This window comes from Vicia villosa, linkage group LG1, assembly GCF_029867415.1.
Source record: "Vicia villosa cultivar HV-30 ecotype Madison, WI linkage group LG1, Vvil1.0, whole genome shotgun sequence".
NCBI classification, from domain to species: Eukaryota; Viridiplantae; Streptophyta; class Magnoliopsida; order Fabales; family Fabaceae; genus Vicia; species Vicia villosa.
Genome location: NC_081180.1, coordinates 8,317,208 through 8,333,071, shown reverse-complemented (window position 1 = coordinate 8,333,071; position 15,864 = coordinate 8,317,208). Strand labels below are relative to the sequence as shown.

The 15,864-nt window shown below is 36.1% G+C and overlaps 1 protein-coding gene across 1 annotated transcript; it reads left to right on the top strand.

Annotated features, from left to right (window-relative positions):
- Positions 1-3,415: 3,415 nt before the first annotated feature.
- On the top strand, positions 3,416-5,753 carry LOC131627909 (uncharacterized). The gene has a single exon (XM_058898764.1). The coding sequence runs from the start codon at positions 3,634-3,636 to the stop codon at positions 5,518-5,520; it is 1,887 nt and encodes a 628-aa protein (XP_058754747.1). The 5' UTR covers positions 3,416-3,633; the 3' UTR covers positions 5,521-5,753.
- The last annotated feature ends 10,111 nt before the right edge of the window (positions 5,754-15,864 follow it).

Below are 15,864 nucleotides of genomic sequence, written 5' to 3'. Positions count from 1 at the left end.
GCATCTCATTTCAGCAGTCGAGGGCATTTTTTGTAGCCATTGCGGACAGTTGTTGATGTTGTAGTGCATCGTTTGGTTGAAGATGTTGCGTCTAATGCTGGGATAGTGGATATGGGGGAAGTGGCGGTGGAGGTGGAGGTGGAGGTGGTGGTGGTGGAAAGTGGAGGTATTAGTGGTTAAATATAATTCAAATAATTAATTATACAACTCTTTTGCCACATCATCTCCAAGTCAAAGCCCAATCAGCAAATGTGGTAAAAGGGTTTGGTAAATCCAGATTTTGGGTTTTATAAGGGGCGTTTGCTAAAAAAAACATTCAAGGGGGTCAAACCGAAACTCGCTATATTGGCAGGGGGTGAAGTATATTAAACCCTTTCAACTTTAAGAAAATGGATTTTTTTTTTTTTTTTTGAAAATAGATTTTTCAAAACCGTTTTTTAAAATATTACAAATTTTTTTATATTTGCTTTTTATAAAATGAAATATTAATTTTGACATCTTATTACATAAACATACATATTGAAGACCAAAATTTAGTCAAAATCGTAATTTTTTCAAAAAATTGTATTTCGAAAATGATTTTTATGAAAATCTATTTGAAATAGCTTCCAAATTAAGTTATTTTTTGAAATTTTGATATCCAAATTTTTTTCCTATAAATAGATGAAATACCTAAAATCACATTTTAAGAATAACTATTTAAACGAAATTTTAATTTGAAGCTTTTATAAAAAAAAAATTATAATATTTTTTTTCACAAAATTATGTAACGCTATAAAAATTATTTAAAAAAAAAAAACAAAACAAACGGGCCCAAAATAACCCCAATCAAAGTAAGTGACAAGTCAACCTCACTAATCAAGATTATAGATATGCTAAAACTTGAAAAGAAATTACTTATATTGAAAACTGTATGTTCTTTGCTACAGTTTGGGTCGACAAAGTAGTCTTTCAAAATTTTAAAATAGTAAATGAGTCCTTTAAATTAAAGAACGCCAATAATTTAGTCAATCAAAATATGTATCTACGGATTAACAAGCTCAAAGTCTAGAATAAAAGCACAGGTTTGCAAGCAACAATTCTGTCGGGTAAAATTTAGGAATCCACCTGATAGAGAAAACTACGAAATATTATTATGATAAAAGATAATTATGATGGCCAATTCCAAGAGTGTTTAAATACAACCAAAAAAAACTCCAACGGTCTTACAAAAATCTAATGGGCTTTTAATCAAATGCATAAATAAAACATAAAATTGCATAAAATATTAAAATGCTTTCTGGCGCGCGACTTCTTTTATACGCGCAATCAACCTTTTTGCAGCAACTTTGGTCAAAATCAATGAAAAAGATACATATTGGCTTGAAATTGAATAGTCCTTTGCTACATCAAGATAAACATTAAAGATTTAAATTTGTAAAAATAACACTAAATTGCGATTTCAAGCCAATTTAAGGGACTAAATTGTTATTTCATAAATTCGAAGGACTAAATTAACTGAGCATTAACATTGTTCTTCTGAGGAGTTTTTTGTCAAAAACTTTACAATTTCCATTTAGTTCTTTACTAATATAATTGGTGCCACTATGAGGGAACATTGTAGCCAAAGCTTGTAATATTTTGATAGAATAAGAGCAAAGTATTTTGGGAGACTCCCTCACTTTATTTCCATAACAGCTTGAACAAAGCTTTGCAAATGAAAGGCTAATTTTTCCTGCATGAAAAAAGTTGGTTGAGGCTTGTTCCTCACGCCATCCCTAATTTTTTTTTATTAACAGGCATGTGAATTAATTTTAGTGCCCATTTTGCATATGATGCAATTCCTCAAATAATTTATTTATTTAAACAAATACTTAGAAGCTCTTAAAAATTGAATATTAGAATATGGTTCCTAATTGAACATTTTAACTTTGAGATCTATTCAGTAAGGAGTCGCATAAACTCCCTAGTGCGTTTAAGAAGGTTTTACCTCATCATCACATAAGTGAATTTCAATACTATAAAGTATAAACACTACCTCTGTAATCACTGAAAATAAAAAAGATGCAACTGATACACGGACTCAAAATTGAAGGTTCGAGATAAACCTGTGGAGAGACGCTGCAATAAATGCCTAAAATAATTTGTATTTGCCATCTGTATAACATTTTGATCATAGCATGATAGCTTCTCCAGTAACTCTATTGAATCTTTGACAGCTTGATTGTCGTCACACTCACAGCTTGATTGTCGTCACACTCACAGCTATACATATACATAGTCACCAATAATAGTCAACAACCTTTCCTCTAGAACCTTTGGTTAAATGAAACCCGTGTGTTAAAATTGAAGGTTAAATGTAGTTAGTACAGTTGAAAATTGGAGACAGACTAGTAATAACTAAGTTAAAATTTTAGAGGATTATCTAGAACTCAATATAAAAGATGTATATATCACCAAGGAGAATGAATCACCTCATTAAGCAATTTTTTTATGATGTACAAAACTGAAATTTACTTAAATTTACTAAAAATTAATATGATATATTCAAAACATTAGCATCGAAAAGAATAACACCGGAAAAAACATTAAAATAAGAGCAACCATGATAAAAACTCTAAATTTGCTCCAAAGTAACCAAATGTATTAAAGATTTAGTCACTTCGTGAGCAGACGAGACTCTAATCACCAGAATTACATACATCTCTCATAATTAACAAGCTTAAATTGATAAAAATCCTAAAAACACGAAGAATCAACTATCTCACCCCAATTACAGTGATGGCTTACAGAATTTGAACATCAAACATCGGAATGGGCACCAATGACATAACAAAGGATATATTGTCTCCTACAATTAATCACAATACATTTGAGATATGTTAAGTGGATAAAATTATCCAATATTTTCAGTAGGGTATTGAAAGACACCTAGAAATATTCCTACATCAACCCATTAGATATATTTTAATGTTATAGATGACTCGAAAAACAATATTTAGAAAATGGTTTTCTTACACTCCATTGAAAATTGTTAGAAATTTACTTAACATCAACAAAAGTTAACAAAAGCTAGTCACGTATACGTCAAATATGTTTGTGAACCCACCCACAATTTCTAACAAAACCTATCTTGGTAACTTTTCCAGAATGTTCTCCGCATGTGTTATATCTTCAAGGTGCTTTAGTGACTTGCAAATAAGAAAACATATCCTCCAATAGTTTATCTTCTTCAACTTGGATATGGCACGTATCAAATCCCACTATCACTATATACTATACATCATAGCCCAGTGAGTGGCATCTCCTGTTACTAATGGCCTCATCTCAACAATGACAAAAAAATTCTACACCAGAAGACAAAAAAGATAGACTTGTGACACCACACACCCACTTCCTACATTTTCCCATTTTGATATGCATGCACGCTTCTCCAGCTTTTACACCTGTTTGTTGTCGACGCACATTATAGCTATAGCATTACTATCACTGTTGATGTTAGGCATTATCATCTATAAATAGCAAGCATAACTCAACACTTTTCTCTACCACTAAAACTTCCTATTCTCTATTCGTTATTTGCTTTAGCTATAAGTTCAAACTTCCAAGTAATTTTTAACCTTGTGCTGATTGATATCTTTGAGTTTTATCACAATGGCCTCCATGACCATGAGGATATTAGGTATTGTAGCTTTGCTTGTTGCGATGTATGCTATAGCATGTGAAAGTAGAGCAGCAAGAAAGAATCTTGGGTTAAACCTAGGTGGGGTGAGAATTGGAAGAGGTTCTGGTGTCGGAATTGGAATGGGTTCTGGTGTAGGAATTGGGCTTGGCGGTGGTAGTGGTGCTGGCTCTGGTGCTGGTTCAGGGTCTGGATCAGGTTCAAATTCTGGTTCGGGTTCTGCTTCCGGATCGGGATCGGGATCAGGGTCTTCTGGAGCAGGTTCTGAGGCTGGTTCACACGCAGGATCTCAAGCTGGTTCAGGGGCTGGTTCAGGAGCCGGTTCTCAAGCAGGCTCTGAAGCTGGTTCACATGCAGGATCTCATGCAGGGTCAGGAGCCGAGTCAGGAGCTGGTTCTCAAGCAGGCTCTGAAGCTGGTTCACATGCAGGATCTCATGCAGGGTCAGGAGCCGGTTCTGAAGCTGGCTCTGAAGCTGGTTCACATGGAGGCTCTCATGCAGGGTCAGGAGGTGGTGTCGGAATTGGAACCGGTTCTGGTGTCGGAATTGGAACGGGTTCTGGTGTCGGAATTGGAATGGGTTCTGGTGTAGGAATAGGGCTTGGCGGTGGTAGTGGTGCTGGCTCTGGTGCAGGTGCAGGGTCTGGATCTGGATCTGGATCTGGTTCAAGTTCTGGTTCTGGCTCTGCTTCCGGATCTGGATCAGGGTCTTCTGGAGCAGGTTCTGAGGCTGGTTCACACGCAGGATCTCAAGCTGGTTCAGGGGCTGGTTCAGGAGCTGGTTCCCAAGCAGGCTCTGAAGCTGGTTCACATGCAGGATCTCGTGCAGGGTCAGGGGCTGGGTCAGGAGCCGGTTCTGAAGCAGGCTCTGGAGCAGGTTCTGAGGCTGGTTCACACGCACGATCTCAAGCGGGGTCAGGATCCGGTTCAGAAGCAGGCTCAGGAGCAGGTTCTGAGGCTGGTTCACACGCAGGATCTCAAGCGGGGTCAGGAGCCGGTTCTGAAGCAGGCTCTGGAGCAGGTTCACACGCAGGTTCTGAGGCTGGTTCACATGCAGGATCTCAAGCGGGGTCAGGAGCCGGTTCTGAAGCAGGATCTGGAGCAGGTTCTGAGGCTGGATCACACGCAGGATCTCAAGCGGGTTCAGGGGCTGGTTCAGGAGCCGATTCTCAAGTAGGCTCTGAAGCTGGTTCACATGCAGGATCTCGTGCAGGGTCAGGGGCTGAATCAGGAGTCGGTTCTGAAGCAGGCTCTGAAGCTGGTTCACATGCAGGCTCTCATGCAGGGTCAGGAGCCGGTTCTGAAACGGGTTCTGAAGCTGGTTCCCGTGCAGGATCTCATGCAGGGTCAGGGGTTGGGTCAGGAGCCGGTTCTGAAGCTGGCTCTGAAGCTGGTTCACATGCAGGGTCGGGAGTTGGTTCTGAAGCGAGTTCAGAAGCTGGTTCCCATGCAGGAACTCATGCAGGGCCAGGGGCTGGTTCAGGAGCCGGTTCTGAAGCAGACTCTGAAGCTAGTTCACATGCAGGCTCTCGTGCGGGGTCAGGATCTAGTTCTGAAGTGGGTTCTGATGCTGGTTCTCATGCTGGATCTCATGCTGATTCAGGGGTTGGTTCTGAAGCAGGTTCAGAAGCTGGTTCAAATGCAGGATCTCATGCTAGGTCAGGGGCTGGTTCAGGAGCCGGTTCTAAAGTTGATTCTGAAGCTGGTTCAGGATCTAGTGCTAAGTCCGGAGCCGGTTCTGAAGTAGGGTCTGAAGCCGGTTCATATGCAGGTTCTCATGCTGGATCTGGGTCTGGATTTTCTAAAGTGGGTTCTGAAGCCGGTTCATATGCAAGTTCTCATGCTGGATCAGGAAATTGAAACTAAAATCTTCCATATTTAGTAAATAAAAAAACTCATTAAGCAACAAATATAACTCTGTGGTTCAATAGACATAGTGCAATTCATAAATGTATGTTTTTTCCTGTGTTTGTTACATGGAGTCATGATCTATCATTTATCTATCTATACAATATACAATGTAGTGGTGTAAAGTTGTTTTCTTTGTCAAGTGTAAAACTTGTTCTTTAATAAAAGATGTTAGTTAATATAAAGATGTTAGTTAATATAAAACTTTTATTATTGTTATTATTACTTACTATAATTATTATTTATTTACATTTTTTGTTATTTTTTATTGGCTATAATTTTTTCTCTTTTCTCTAATACTTATTTTGATAATTTATTTATTCTTAAATTATTTTAATTATTTTTATACCTTGTGTTTGTTTTTACTATATTTTAATATTAGTATATTATCAAGATAAGTAAAATGACAAACTTGTATAATTTTGCAAAGTATAAAGATTAGAATAATATCAGATAAAAGATAAATGATTAAAATGAATAAAAATATATAAAGAACCATAATGAATATTAAATAAAAATAAAATAAAATATTTAAATCTTGTTTATTTGAATTTTAGATATTTTTTAAAAAGAATGATAGTGTCAAATCTAACAATATTGACATTTATTAATTGAACACTTAAAATTAATCTAATCAATTTAAGAATAGCACACTATAAGAAAAAAAAAAATTTTTGACACTCATAATTTGTCCCTAAAAATAAAAAATGTGTAGGTAGAAGTCTAAAAAACTTTCAATGACACCCCTTTTGACATCAAATATAAGAGAGCGTAGTGTGATGCTAAATTGAATGTCACGTTTAGCTACAGGCAAATTTTACCTACAATTATAAAGATTGTCTTTATCCAAATTTATAATTTAATAAGTAGTTGTAGGTATCACTAAAACTTATATAAATATAATTTTATTTTTTAAAATTTTATTTTTTAATATTATTATTATTAAAATAAAATTATTCATTCAAAATATTTTACAATACATTTTTCAACCATGACAAAACTAAATAACTAAAACTAAAATTTAACGCTGCATGTTTCATTTCATATTATTTATATTAGAACTACTTACAAAAAAAAACTAACATATTTTATATTTTACAATCCAACTTTCATGTTCTTATTTTCTATATTCTTACGATGTGGACTTAGCAACTTTTTTCAAAGCAATTTCTTTTATGGTCTCGGCATAGAAGATATCGGAACCAGCAATTCTTGAAGCATGTCTCAGAAGCTCACTCAAAGAACGGAAAATACTTAGATAGACACAATCATAACACCTGTACGTACATACAACCAATCATATTTTTTTTATTAATTAAAAATTAAAAATAAAATTGTCTCTCTCCTCTTTTATCTCAACCACCTCCATGATGCCAATTAAAAACGAAATTAAAATTTAAATAAATTTATATTCTCTCTCTTTTTATTGGTTGTACCTAAAAATATGAATTTAGGTTCGCATCCATCAATAATAATCCCTATTGAAACTGAACGGACAACTAATTGTCGAGTCAAAGATTTCGAATTTATGGGAATCATCTTTCAACTCATTGTAACATCTATCAAAATCATTATCCAAACTAAATAAGCCAGCATAGAATCAGAACAAAGCAACTCAAAGGTACTCTCTTTGGATTCAAATATAACCGAAGCAACTAACTCATTAACTTTAAAACCCACAAAAACAAAAAATCTAACGTGTCATAAGCTACAATCTATAGCAAAATAGATACAAAATGTATAAGATAAAAAAAATGAAAACATATTAAACTTCATATATCTAAATTTTCAATTGAAAAATCCAGAGCTAACACTATTATAGAGGGACATTCATACTACAATTATTGCCTAGAAATTTGCTTATCATTTACCACAAACATATTAATATATAATAATACATCATAGAACACAAATATGACAACAAAATCTTCATCTTTACATCGAATATTCATTAAATTAAAATAAAAATATTTTCATTTTTTTTCATGGAAATATTAAGAGCCAAAGTCTGACAGCATTTTTAAAGTTATTTTAAATTAATTTAATATAACAATTTAATAATAAGATTTTAAATTAATAATCAAAATTATTTATCATAGCTTACTCTACATAATCCAGTTTTAAAAGTAAATTCGAAGACAAAAATAAATCATCTATAAAATATTAATATACATATATTGAAACAGTAATACTAATTAAATTTATAAAATTAATAAATTAAACAAATTTTAAAATTAATAATAAATATATGTAATTATATACATTAATCTTGGATATTTATTATTTTCGACTTCCTAGACAAATATGTTGAACTATGAAAGTTTGTTGAAATTTCTAGATAAGTAATTTAGTTTAATAGATTTTGTTACACATCAAATTGAAATACCACTTTCACTCACATTGCTAACTATACACAACGGTGAAAGAAAATGAAAATTTCTTTATCCACCTCCCTATGGGGTCACCCCAGCGAAAACCTCAGTTTATCCCTGCTTCGGAAATGCATTTCCGAAATATTTTTTTTAAAATTTTCCCAGACTTCGAAAATGCATCCCCGAAAACACCAAAAGGGGAGTGTTTTCGGAGATGCACTTCCGAAAACACCTTTTTTCAGATTTTAGTGTAATTCGGAAGTGCATTTCCAAATTATGCAGAACTCTATTTTTTTTATGTTTTTTCTAATAGTCCCGTACGAAATATATACAAAAGGTATAATATATACAAAACGGAAAAGCCGAACAAAACAAACCACATATAAACGTAATATACTGATATAATAAATAAAATTCAAATAATATATACAGACCGAGTCATAGTGTGCGAAATATATAATCCGAATACAAAAAAAATAAACTCGGACCCCTACTGGGTATGCCTAACCCTCTCTCCCTGGGATCTCCTCTGCCGCCTGTATGCCGCCGCACGGCCCGCATCAGTGACGATCCTCTCCATCACGGCGACTGTCTCAGGACCACCCTGATCAACGATACCTCGATCCAACGCGTCCCGCCCAAGCATCTTTATCCGCTGGCAGATCGGCAGGAGATCAATGGTGTGGTCATCCTCGGCCTGCTGGTTCTCTAGGATCTCCTCGTGTGCTAGCCTAGGAGCGCCGGGAGCGTCGGGTCTCATCAGAGGATGTGACACCCGATAGAACCATGTGACATATCCCTCCACACTGTGTCAGTCCTGGGTGACCCGAATGCGACGATACTCCTCCGGGACCACATGACGCTCCCAATCCGCAAATATGCCAGTGAGCTGCACTCGGGTCACTGTCTCGGGAGCACCCTCAAAAGGTGACCTGGGTATCATCTGCACAAATCCAAACTGCCGCATGCACCGCTCAGGGAGATACCGCACCATGGTGTTGGTCCCGCATGCCAACCAGCCAGAATATAACGATATGCTGTCAAAGGGGACAACATCAGTGTAGTCGCTGAATGGCCTCCAACAGACGTCATCGTGCATCGTGCGGTCGAGGTACCCACGGTATGGTCTCACTGCATTGTTCCCCCTCTGGAGAACGTATCTGCCGGCCCTGGGCATGGTGTCCTCGTACGCGGAATCAACGCGGAAGTCGTGGATGCAGGGGAAGTAGGAGATGATCCAGCTCTGAAACACAAACACGATAATGTATTAAAAATAAAAATGAAACATAAATAAATGTGAAACAATTAAAATGAAACGTACCGTAAGTAGTGTGTAGGATCCGGTCAACTGCCTGGTCCTCCAGTTGGAGGCCTCATTCAGCTTCTGGTATAGGTATGCCAGAACAGCTGACCCCCAGTTCCACTGGTGAACGGTAGCCAAGTCCATGAAATAGCGGAGGTAGGTCACGTCGACGTACCTTGCACTCTTGTCCACAAAGAGTGCAGCGCCTACCACAAACATGTACCAGCACCGGAGAGCGCAGCCACGGTGATACTCCATAAATAGGGCGTCTCCCGCCTCCTCGGATTCGGCCGCCGCCACTAGGTGGTGCTCGAAATAAGCGATTAGTGTGGTGAACCGAATATGAGGCCCATTTGTCGTCTGGCACTCAAAGTCAACAACTTCGAGCTCCATACCCAAATAGAGCGCCATCCACTCACTGGCTTCGATCCTCTGGATCCGGGAGTGGTCCAACAGCGCCCCCCTGATCGGCAAGGGGAGAAGACACTGCACATCGTGCAAGGTGATCGTCATCTCCCCAACCGGTAAGTGGAAAGAAGACGTCTCTCTGTGCCACCTCTCCACAAAGGCACCCTGCATGCCGTGGCTGATGGTGGTATACCCCGTCATGCACAGCCCACTAAGCCCTGAAGCTCTCACCGCGTCGTTAAACCACTCAGCATTCGGTTGAAACAGACTGAAAACCTTCCGGGAGTGGTTCACCTGTTTCAAGGTCTGTCTCTCCTGTTACAACAAAAACAAATAAAAAACTATGTTAATTAGATCGTTAAAAAAATGTTGAATAAACGGCTAAATTAAAAACAGTTAAATAATAAAGTCGGGCAAATTATAACAAAAACCTCTCCCCCCAGATACGCCGAGCGACGTGCTCGTGGTAGGTAATCAGCAAGGTAGTGTCACTGGGCCCTCCCGGGTAGCCCTCCTCCTGCTCCTCCTCCTCCCCGTGTGGAGGGTCAACATCCGGTACCTCCTCCGCCTCGTGGTATGTCACTGCCTCCTCCTCCTCCTCCTCCTCCTCTCGCTGGCGGTAAGAAGATACCCGAGCCAGACGACTACTCGATCCAGATGCAGAGGTACCCTCGTCTATCTGCACGGGAACTCGCACACGTCCCCGGCCCTGCCCCCGTCCCTGCATCGACGCCAGCTGCACCGCCCGCTCGCGTCTAGCCGACGCAGTCTAGGTCTCTCTACCCTGTCTAATGTGTGCTGGGTTGCCTGCCATGTTCCTAAAAACAGTTGAATTCATTAAGAATGCAAAACAATTGAAAAAAATGAAATTCTGGACCACTTCGGAAGTTCATTTCTGAAACTGGGAATGGAGGTGTTTTCGGAAATGAACTTCTGAAACACCCCTGCAAAGAAGTTTTCTGCAACTTCCATGGCAGACCCCAAAATCCATCTTCAAAACAACTTGTAATGCTTCTAAACAACCTAAATACTACTAAAAACCTACCCCTATATCATTTATGCAATTGAAAACAACCCTAACATGCATTTGAAATATGGATCTAACAATTATAAAACTTACAAATTGAAGTGATTGGAGGGCTTTTGAATGTAGTATAGCAAGGTGATTGGATCCTTTGATGTAGCCTTGGAAGTGGTTTGCAAAAAATCTCTAGAAAGTTGAGTTTGAAGTTGATTTAGGATAAATGAATTGGGGGAGGGGGCTGTTTTGCTAAATCTGCAAAACGTGCAGTATTTCGGAAATGCACTTCCGAAATGCTGTTTTCGAAAATGCATGTCCGAAATAAGACAAATTTGGAAGAAAAAAAAAGGCGCTTTCGGAGATGCATTTCCGAAAACAGCATTTTCGGAAATGCATTTCCGAAGTAAGGGGTATAATTGGTTTTTCACCAGAGGTGACCAAGAAAGTTGGGAGGTGGGTAAAGAAATTTCCAAAAAAATTAAGATAAGTTTTATGCTTCTAGCATCGGTAAATGACTATTCAATTGCATCCTTCGCCAAAAAAGCCCTCCACTAAAATAAATTAATACTTTAATTTGAACAATATCATAATTAATAAATTATGGTTATTTATTTCTAATCCTTCTCCGAATTGCACCACCAGTCAATGCCCCACTGATCCAAATTAAATATATTTTTTCATATAAGGACATTACTAAACACTCTTCCCTACTTCATCATTTCTTATCCTTTCGTTCTGCTCTCACTTATTCCTTCTATACTCCTAACTCATCTATTGTCATCTTTTTTCAATGCCAGCTTCCTTCCATTTTGTTTTTTTTTCTTATGTTGATTAAATCATTGTGTGGTGTTAAAAGTTGTTGATTTCTGCTCATCAAAACTCATCAGCTTCCTTCCATTTCGTTAACTCTACTATTTATCTTGACTATAAATCTTGATCATGTTGTTGCACTTGCTAACTCTTTTAAAACCATTAAGATTATGCAAAAACAATATTCAGATTAGTTTTTTTGTCATGTCATATCTCATGTTATTGAACTATTGATTTGTTAAAGTGTTAGTTTCTCGTGAAGATGATATTGTTGACTTAACTCCAAACAGTTAAATGGTAAAGTCATGAAGTTTCCTTGAAAAAAGTTTCAGTTTTTAGAAGTTTGTCATATTTTTGTTTCAGGGTTTGTATGTGTTATGCTGATTCTGTTATGTTGATTTGTCGCTTCTGATATTCTGATTTTGTTTTGCTGATTTGCCCTTTTGTTGGTTATGTTACGCTGATGTTGATATATTTCACAACTTAAAGTTTCAACAATGCACTTACCTCACTTGGTAACTATGTTAAAACCATAAACATTCCTTCAAACAAGTTTTAGTTTTTAGAAATTGTCATGTTATTTTCGTTTTATGGTTTGTATATATATGTTATGTTGATTTTGTTAAAACCATGAAGTTATTACATTTTTCCTTGGCAAATATTAAGGCAAAACTGCATCAAATATTTTCTTTAGAGACTGTATTTAACTGACTGGTATGATCCAAGGAGATTGCATTTTTCTTTAAACAACCAACTCATATGAGCTATTGAGACTGGCAACGTGTGATAACCATTTTTAAATCAATAGTTAATAAAAATATTTGATGCATAACAAGTCTTTAAATCAATATGGTATATATAAATAGTCTTTAAATACCGTTCTTGTGGATGACTCTTATGGTATACATCCCAAGTTTTTAAATTACTGGTTAATGAAATCCATTTTCTATGTTGATGTTTTATATTAAATCCCATGTTACTCATAAACTGATTTCTTCTTTAAAAATCCAACATTTTAAATATAATATACTTATTTTTTAACCATTGTAAGTACGAAGTGCACCTAAGAGAGATGAATTAGGTTCTTTAAAATTTTATCTGTTTTTAATGAAGATGGAATTATTTTTCTGGTTTATGGTGAGGTTATGAAAGCAATAAAGTGCAGAAAAATAAATGACACAGGATGTATACCGGTTCCTCTCATAGTCCAAGAGTACTTCAGTCCCCTTTCAACACGAAAGAGATTTCACTAGTGTTGGTAATTTGTACAAGATCAAACACTATCACAAGAACAATCTTCTTGTGAACCACTTAGTGGAAATGAGAACAATCCTCCCACTTTCAGCCTCTTGCTTCCAACAATCCTTGAGAGCAAGGTATCATAAACAAATTTGGAAATAATTTTTAAGTTAAGAAGTTGATGAACATATATCAATCACTATGATTGGTCTTCTCTTTCAAGCAAAACAATTTACACAGGTATACTAGTACTCAAGGTTTATGAATGTATGTGAAATGATTCTGAAATTGATATGAAACAATGTGCAGAAAATTTCTCAATGAAAGTTCAAGTATGTAGAACACTCTATTTGAAAATTTTGTGAGAAAAGATGATAAATTATATTGAAAGAGGTGAAGAAATGAAATCTGATATGCATGGTATTTATATGTGACTTTATGCCTTTTAGAAAGGTTGCAAAATGTCCAAACAATGCAATGGTCAAAATTATAGAATAACATTTTGTTTGAACTTGAAACAGAAAGAAAAGTCTCACTGGTTCAGTGGTAACTAGTTACTCTGAAACGTTGCATTAAAAAATTTGAATTTCGTGCCCAGGTAACCTGGTTACTTCATCTAAAAAATGTCAAATTCATACAAATAGAGTCATTGCCAAGTTGAGGTAACCGGTTACTTGGTTTCATGTAACCGGTTACTCTGAAGCAAAATATGAAAAATACTTTTGAAAATGATTTGAAACCAATGGCGAGGATATTTTTGAGAGGGTAATGCATATGTATGATAATGTACATAAAAATTTGACCACTAAGATATATCAATGCTTAAGATTTAGCTTGTACCCAATTTTGAAGATCAATCACAAAACTAATCTTCATTAAAGTTTCAAACTTGATCAAATATCATCATATTTATTTTTCTCATCTTTTTTATACTTATGTAATTTGTGTTGACTTCATCGAAACAAATGCTTCATGCAAATTGGAGAGGCTTGATATTGTAACACCCCTTTTCTAAACCCCAAAACCTCATTTAAACATTCACAGAGTATTAACATGCATATAATAAAAGGGTGTCACATATTGTTTTCACCGCAATGAAAACCCAAAAACAAATATACGAACATGCACTGATCATTTCATAACACAATTTGAAACTTCATGCTTTCATACATTATGCATATCGCACGCGGAATAATAAATTTCAAGTAATTTCAATGAATATATCTCATACTATATTCATCTACCAATTCAAAATAACATAATCAAACTATGCTATATGAAATTTAATAACTAGGCGACATAGCTTACAACCACATATTCAACATATCTCGTCAAAATACGATAAAGTTAACAATATCCAAATAGCAAAACATGAGTTCAAATAAACCCTCAAATGTTACATGATCAGAGCATTTGACTCACTATCTAATCAAAATAATAAACCAAAAGCTCCTCAGCTAAATCCTCGGACAAGCTCACTACTCGTTGGAACCTGCACGATGTCACAATGAACATCATTCAAACAGAAGGGTGAGAATTCAAATCATAATGAATATATACAATACAATGAATATAGCATACAATAACATTATCATTCATCACACTTCATAAATTGAATAAGTTCCACCATTATTGCACACACACAAATAAGATTACCACACAAGCAACCACATTAATTCAAATAATCACATAACACGTAATGTGACTCGAATGCAATTAATGTGACTCAAATGCATGTGGTACCATTGTGAGTATCAAGTTCATCACTCCCGATTAAAAACCAGATCCACGCTTCTAATCCGGACAAGATCAAAGCCCTCAAAAATATGAACCTTTAGTTCACCACTCCCGAATCCACAAAGGAGAGAAAGCCACGCCTATGTTTCCACACAAGGATCAAAGCCACCCTGTTTTGTTTCCACACAAGGATCAAAGTCACCATGAATGCATGTACAATTATCACAAAACATATGCAATTAAGATTATCCATACAATCTTAACGTACCGCATACCACAATAATTCACACGTTGAATCATCCACCAATTGTACAAAATACATCAAGTAACCATTCACAACAAATGCATCCAAATAACATATATTCATTCACACAATTTAATGAATATCATATCACATAACATATCAACAAATGTTATCCACAATTCGTCAATTCAAAACGCACATACACATAATTACATGTTATTCACACAACAACATCATAATTAATCCATCAAGTGCTAACCATTCCAGTCCTATCATATAGATAATCACATTAGCTTCCTAACGCTTCAAACGACACAAGAAAAGGAGTTACTGATCAAAAGTTATGCACATTATAATTTTTGCAAAACAGGGCATATTCGCCCGGCATAAAGAATGGCTCGCCCGGCGCTCTAAGTCAGTAACTTGGCCACCATCTCGCCTGCTGGTCTCGCCCAGCGACACAATCCCTTCGCCCGACGAGTCACACCAGAATGGGAAAAATACTGTTACGAATTCAGCACTCTTAACACAAAACCCAATCCGATTTTTGCTAACCAAAACTCAGTCCAACAGCAATTTATCACATGTTATGTGTTCCTTTTCATGTTTCTAATTATGGGTCATCCATATAACACATTAAACATGACAAAATCATAAAATCTCATTGATTCAACACAAACCCTAACATTATGAAATCCATGAAATGGTGAGATAAATACTTATCATATTACTACACATTGTATACATATATAATCAAGATAATGGAATTATCCCCGCGGTAATTAAAATTAAATCAGAGTACGTGAAACCAACGGTGCCACAATTGATAATAAAATAAACATACTCTGTCACTGTCATTCCTTTTCTAGGGAATAATCCTCATAATTCGTCAATTTCATGTTTACACAGCGGAATTAAATTATCAAATAACAATCCATCATCAAATACCACCAATCCTCAAATTAATTTAAAACAACCAAAGTTATTAAATCAATTTCAAAAAAACATAACGTTCCCTAGTGTTACATCTATCAGAGCATGACACCTGACGCTAACTAAACAAAGACTCATGAGCTAATCCTTACCAAGTCGGAAAGTCGCTACCTCAATCTGAAAATAACAACATGTAAGGGTGAGTCTCATCGCAATTAACAAATATTAT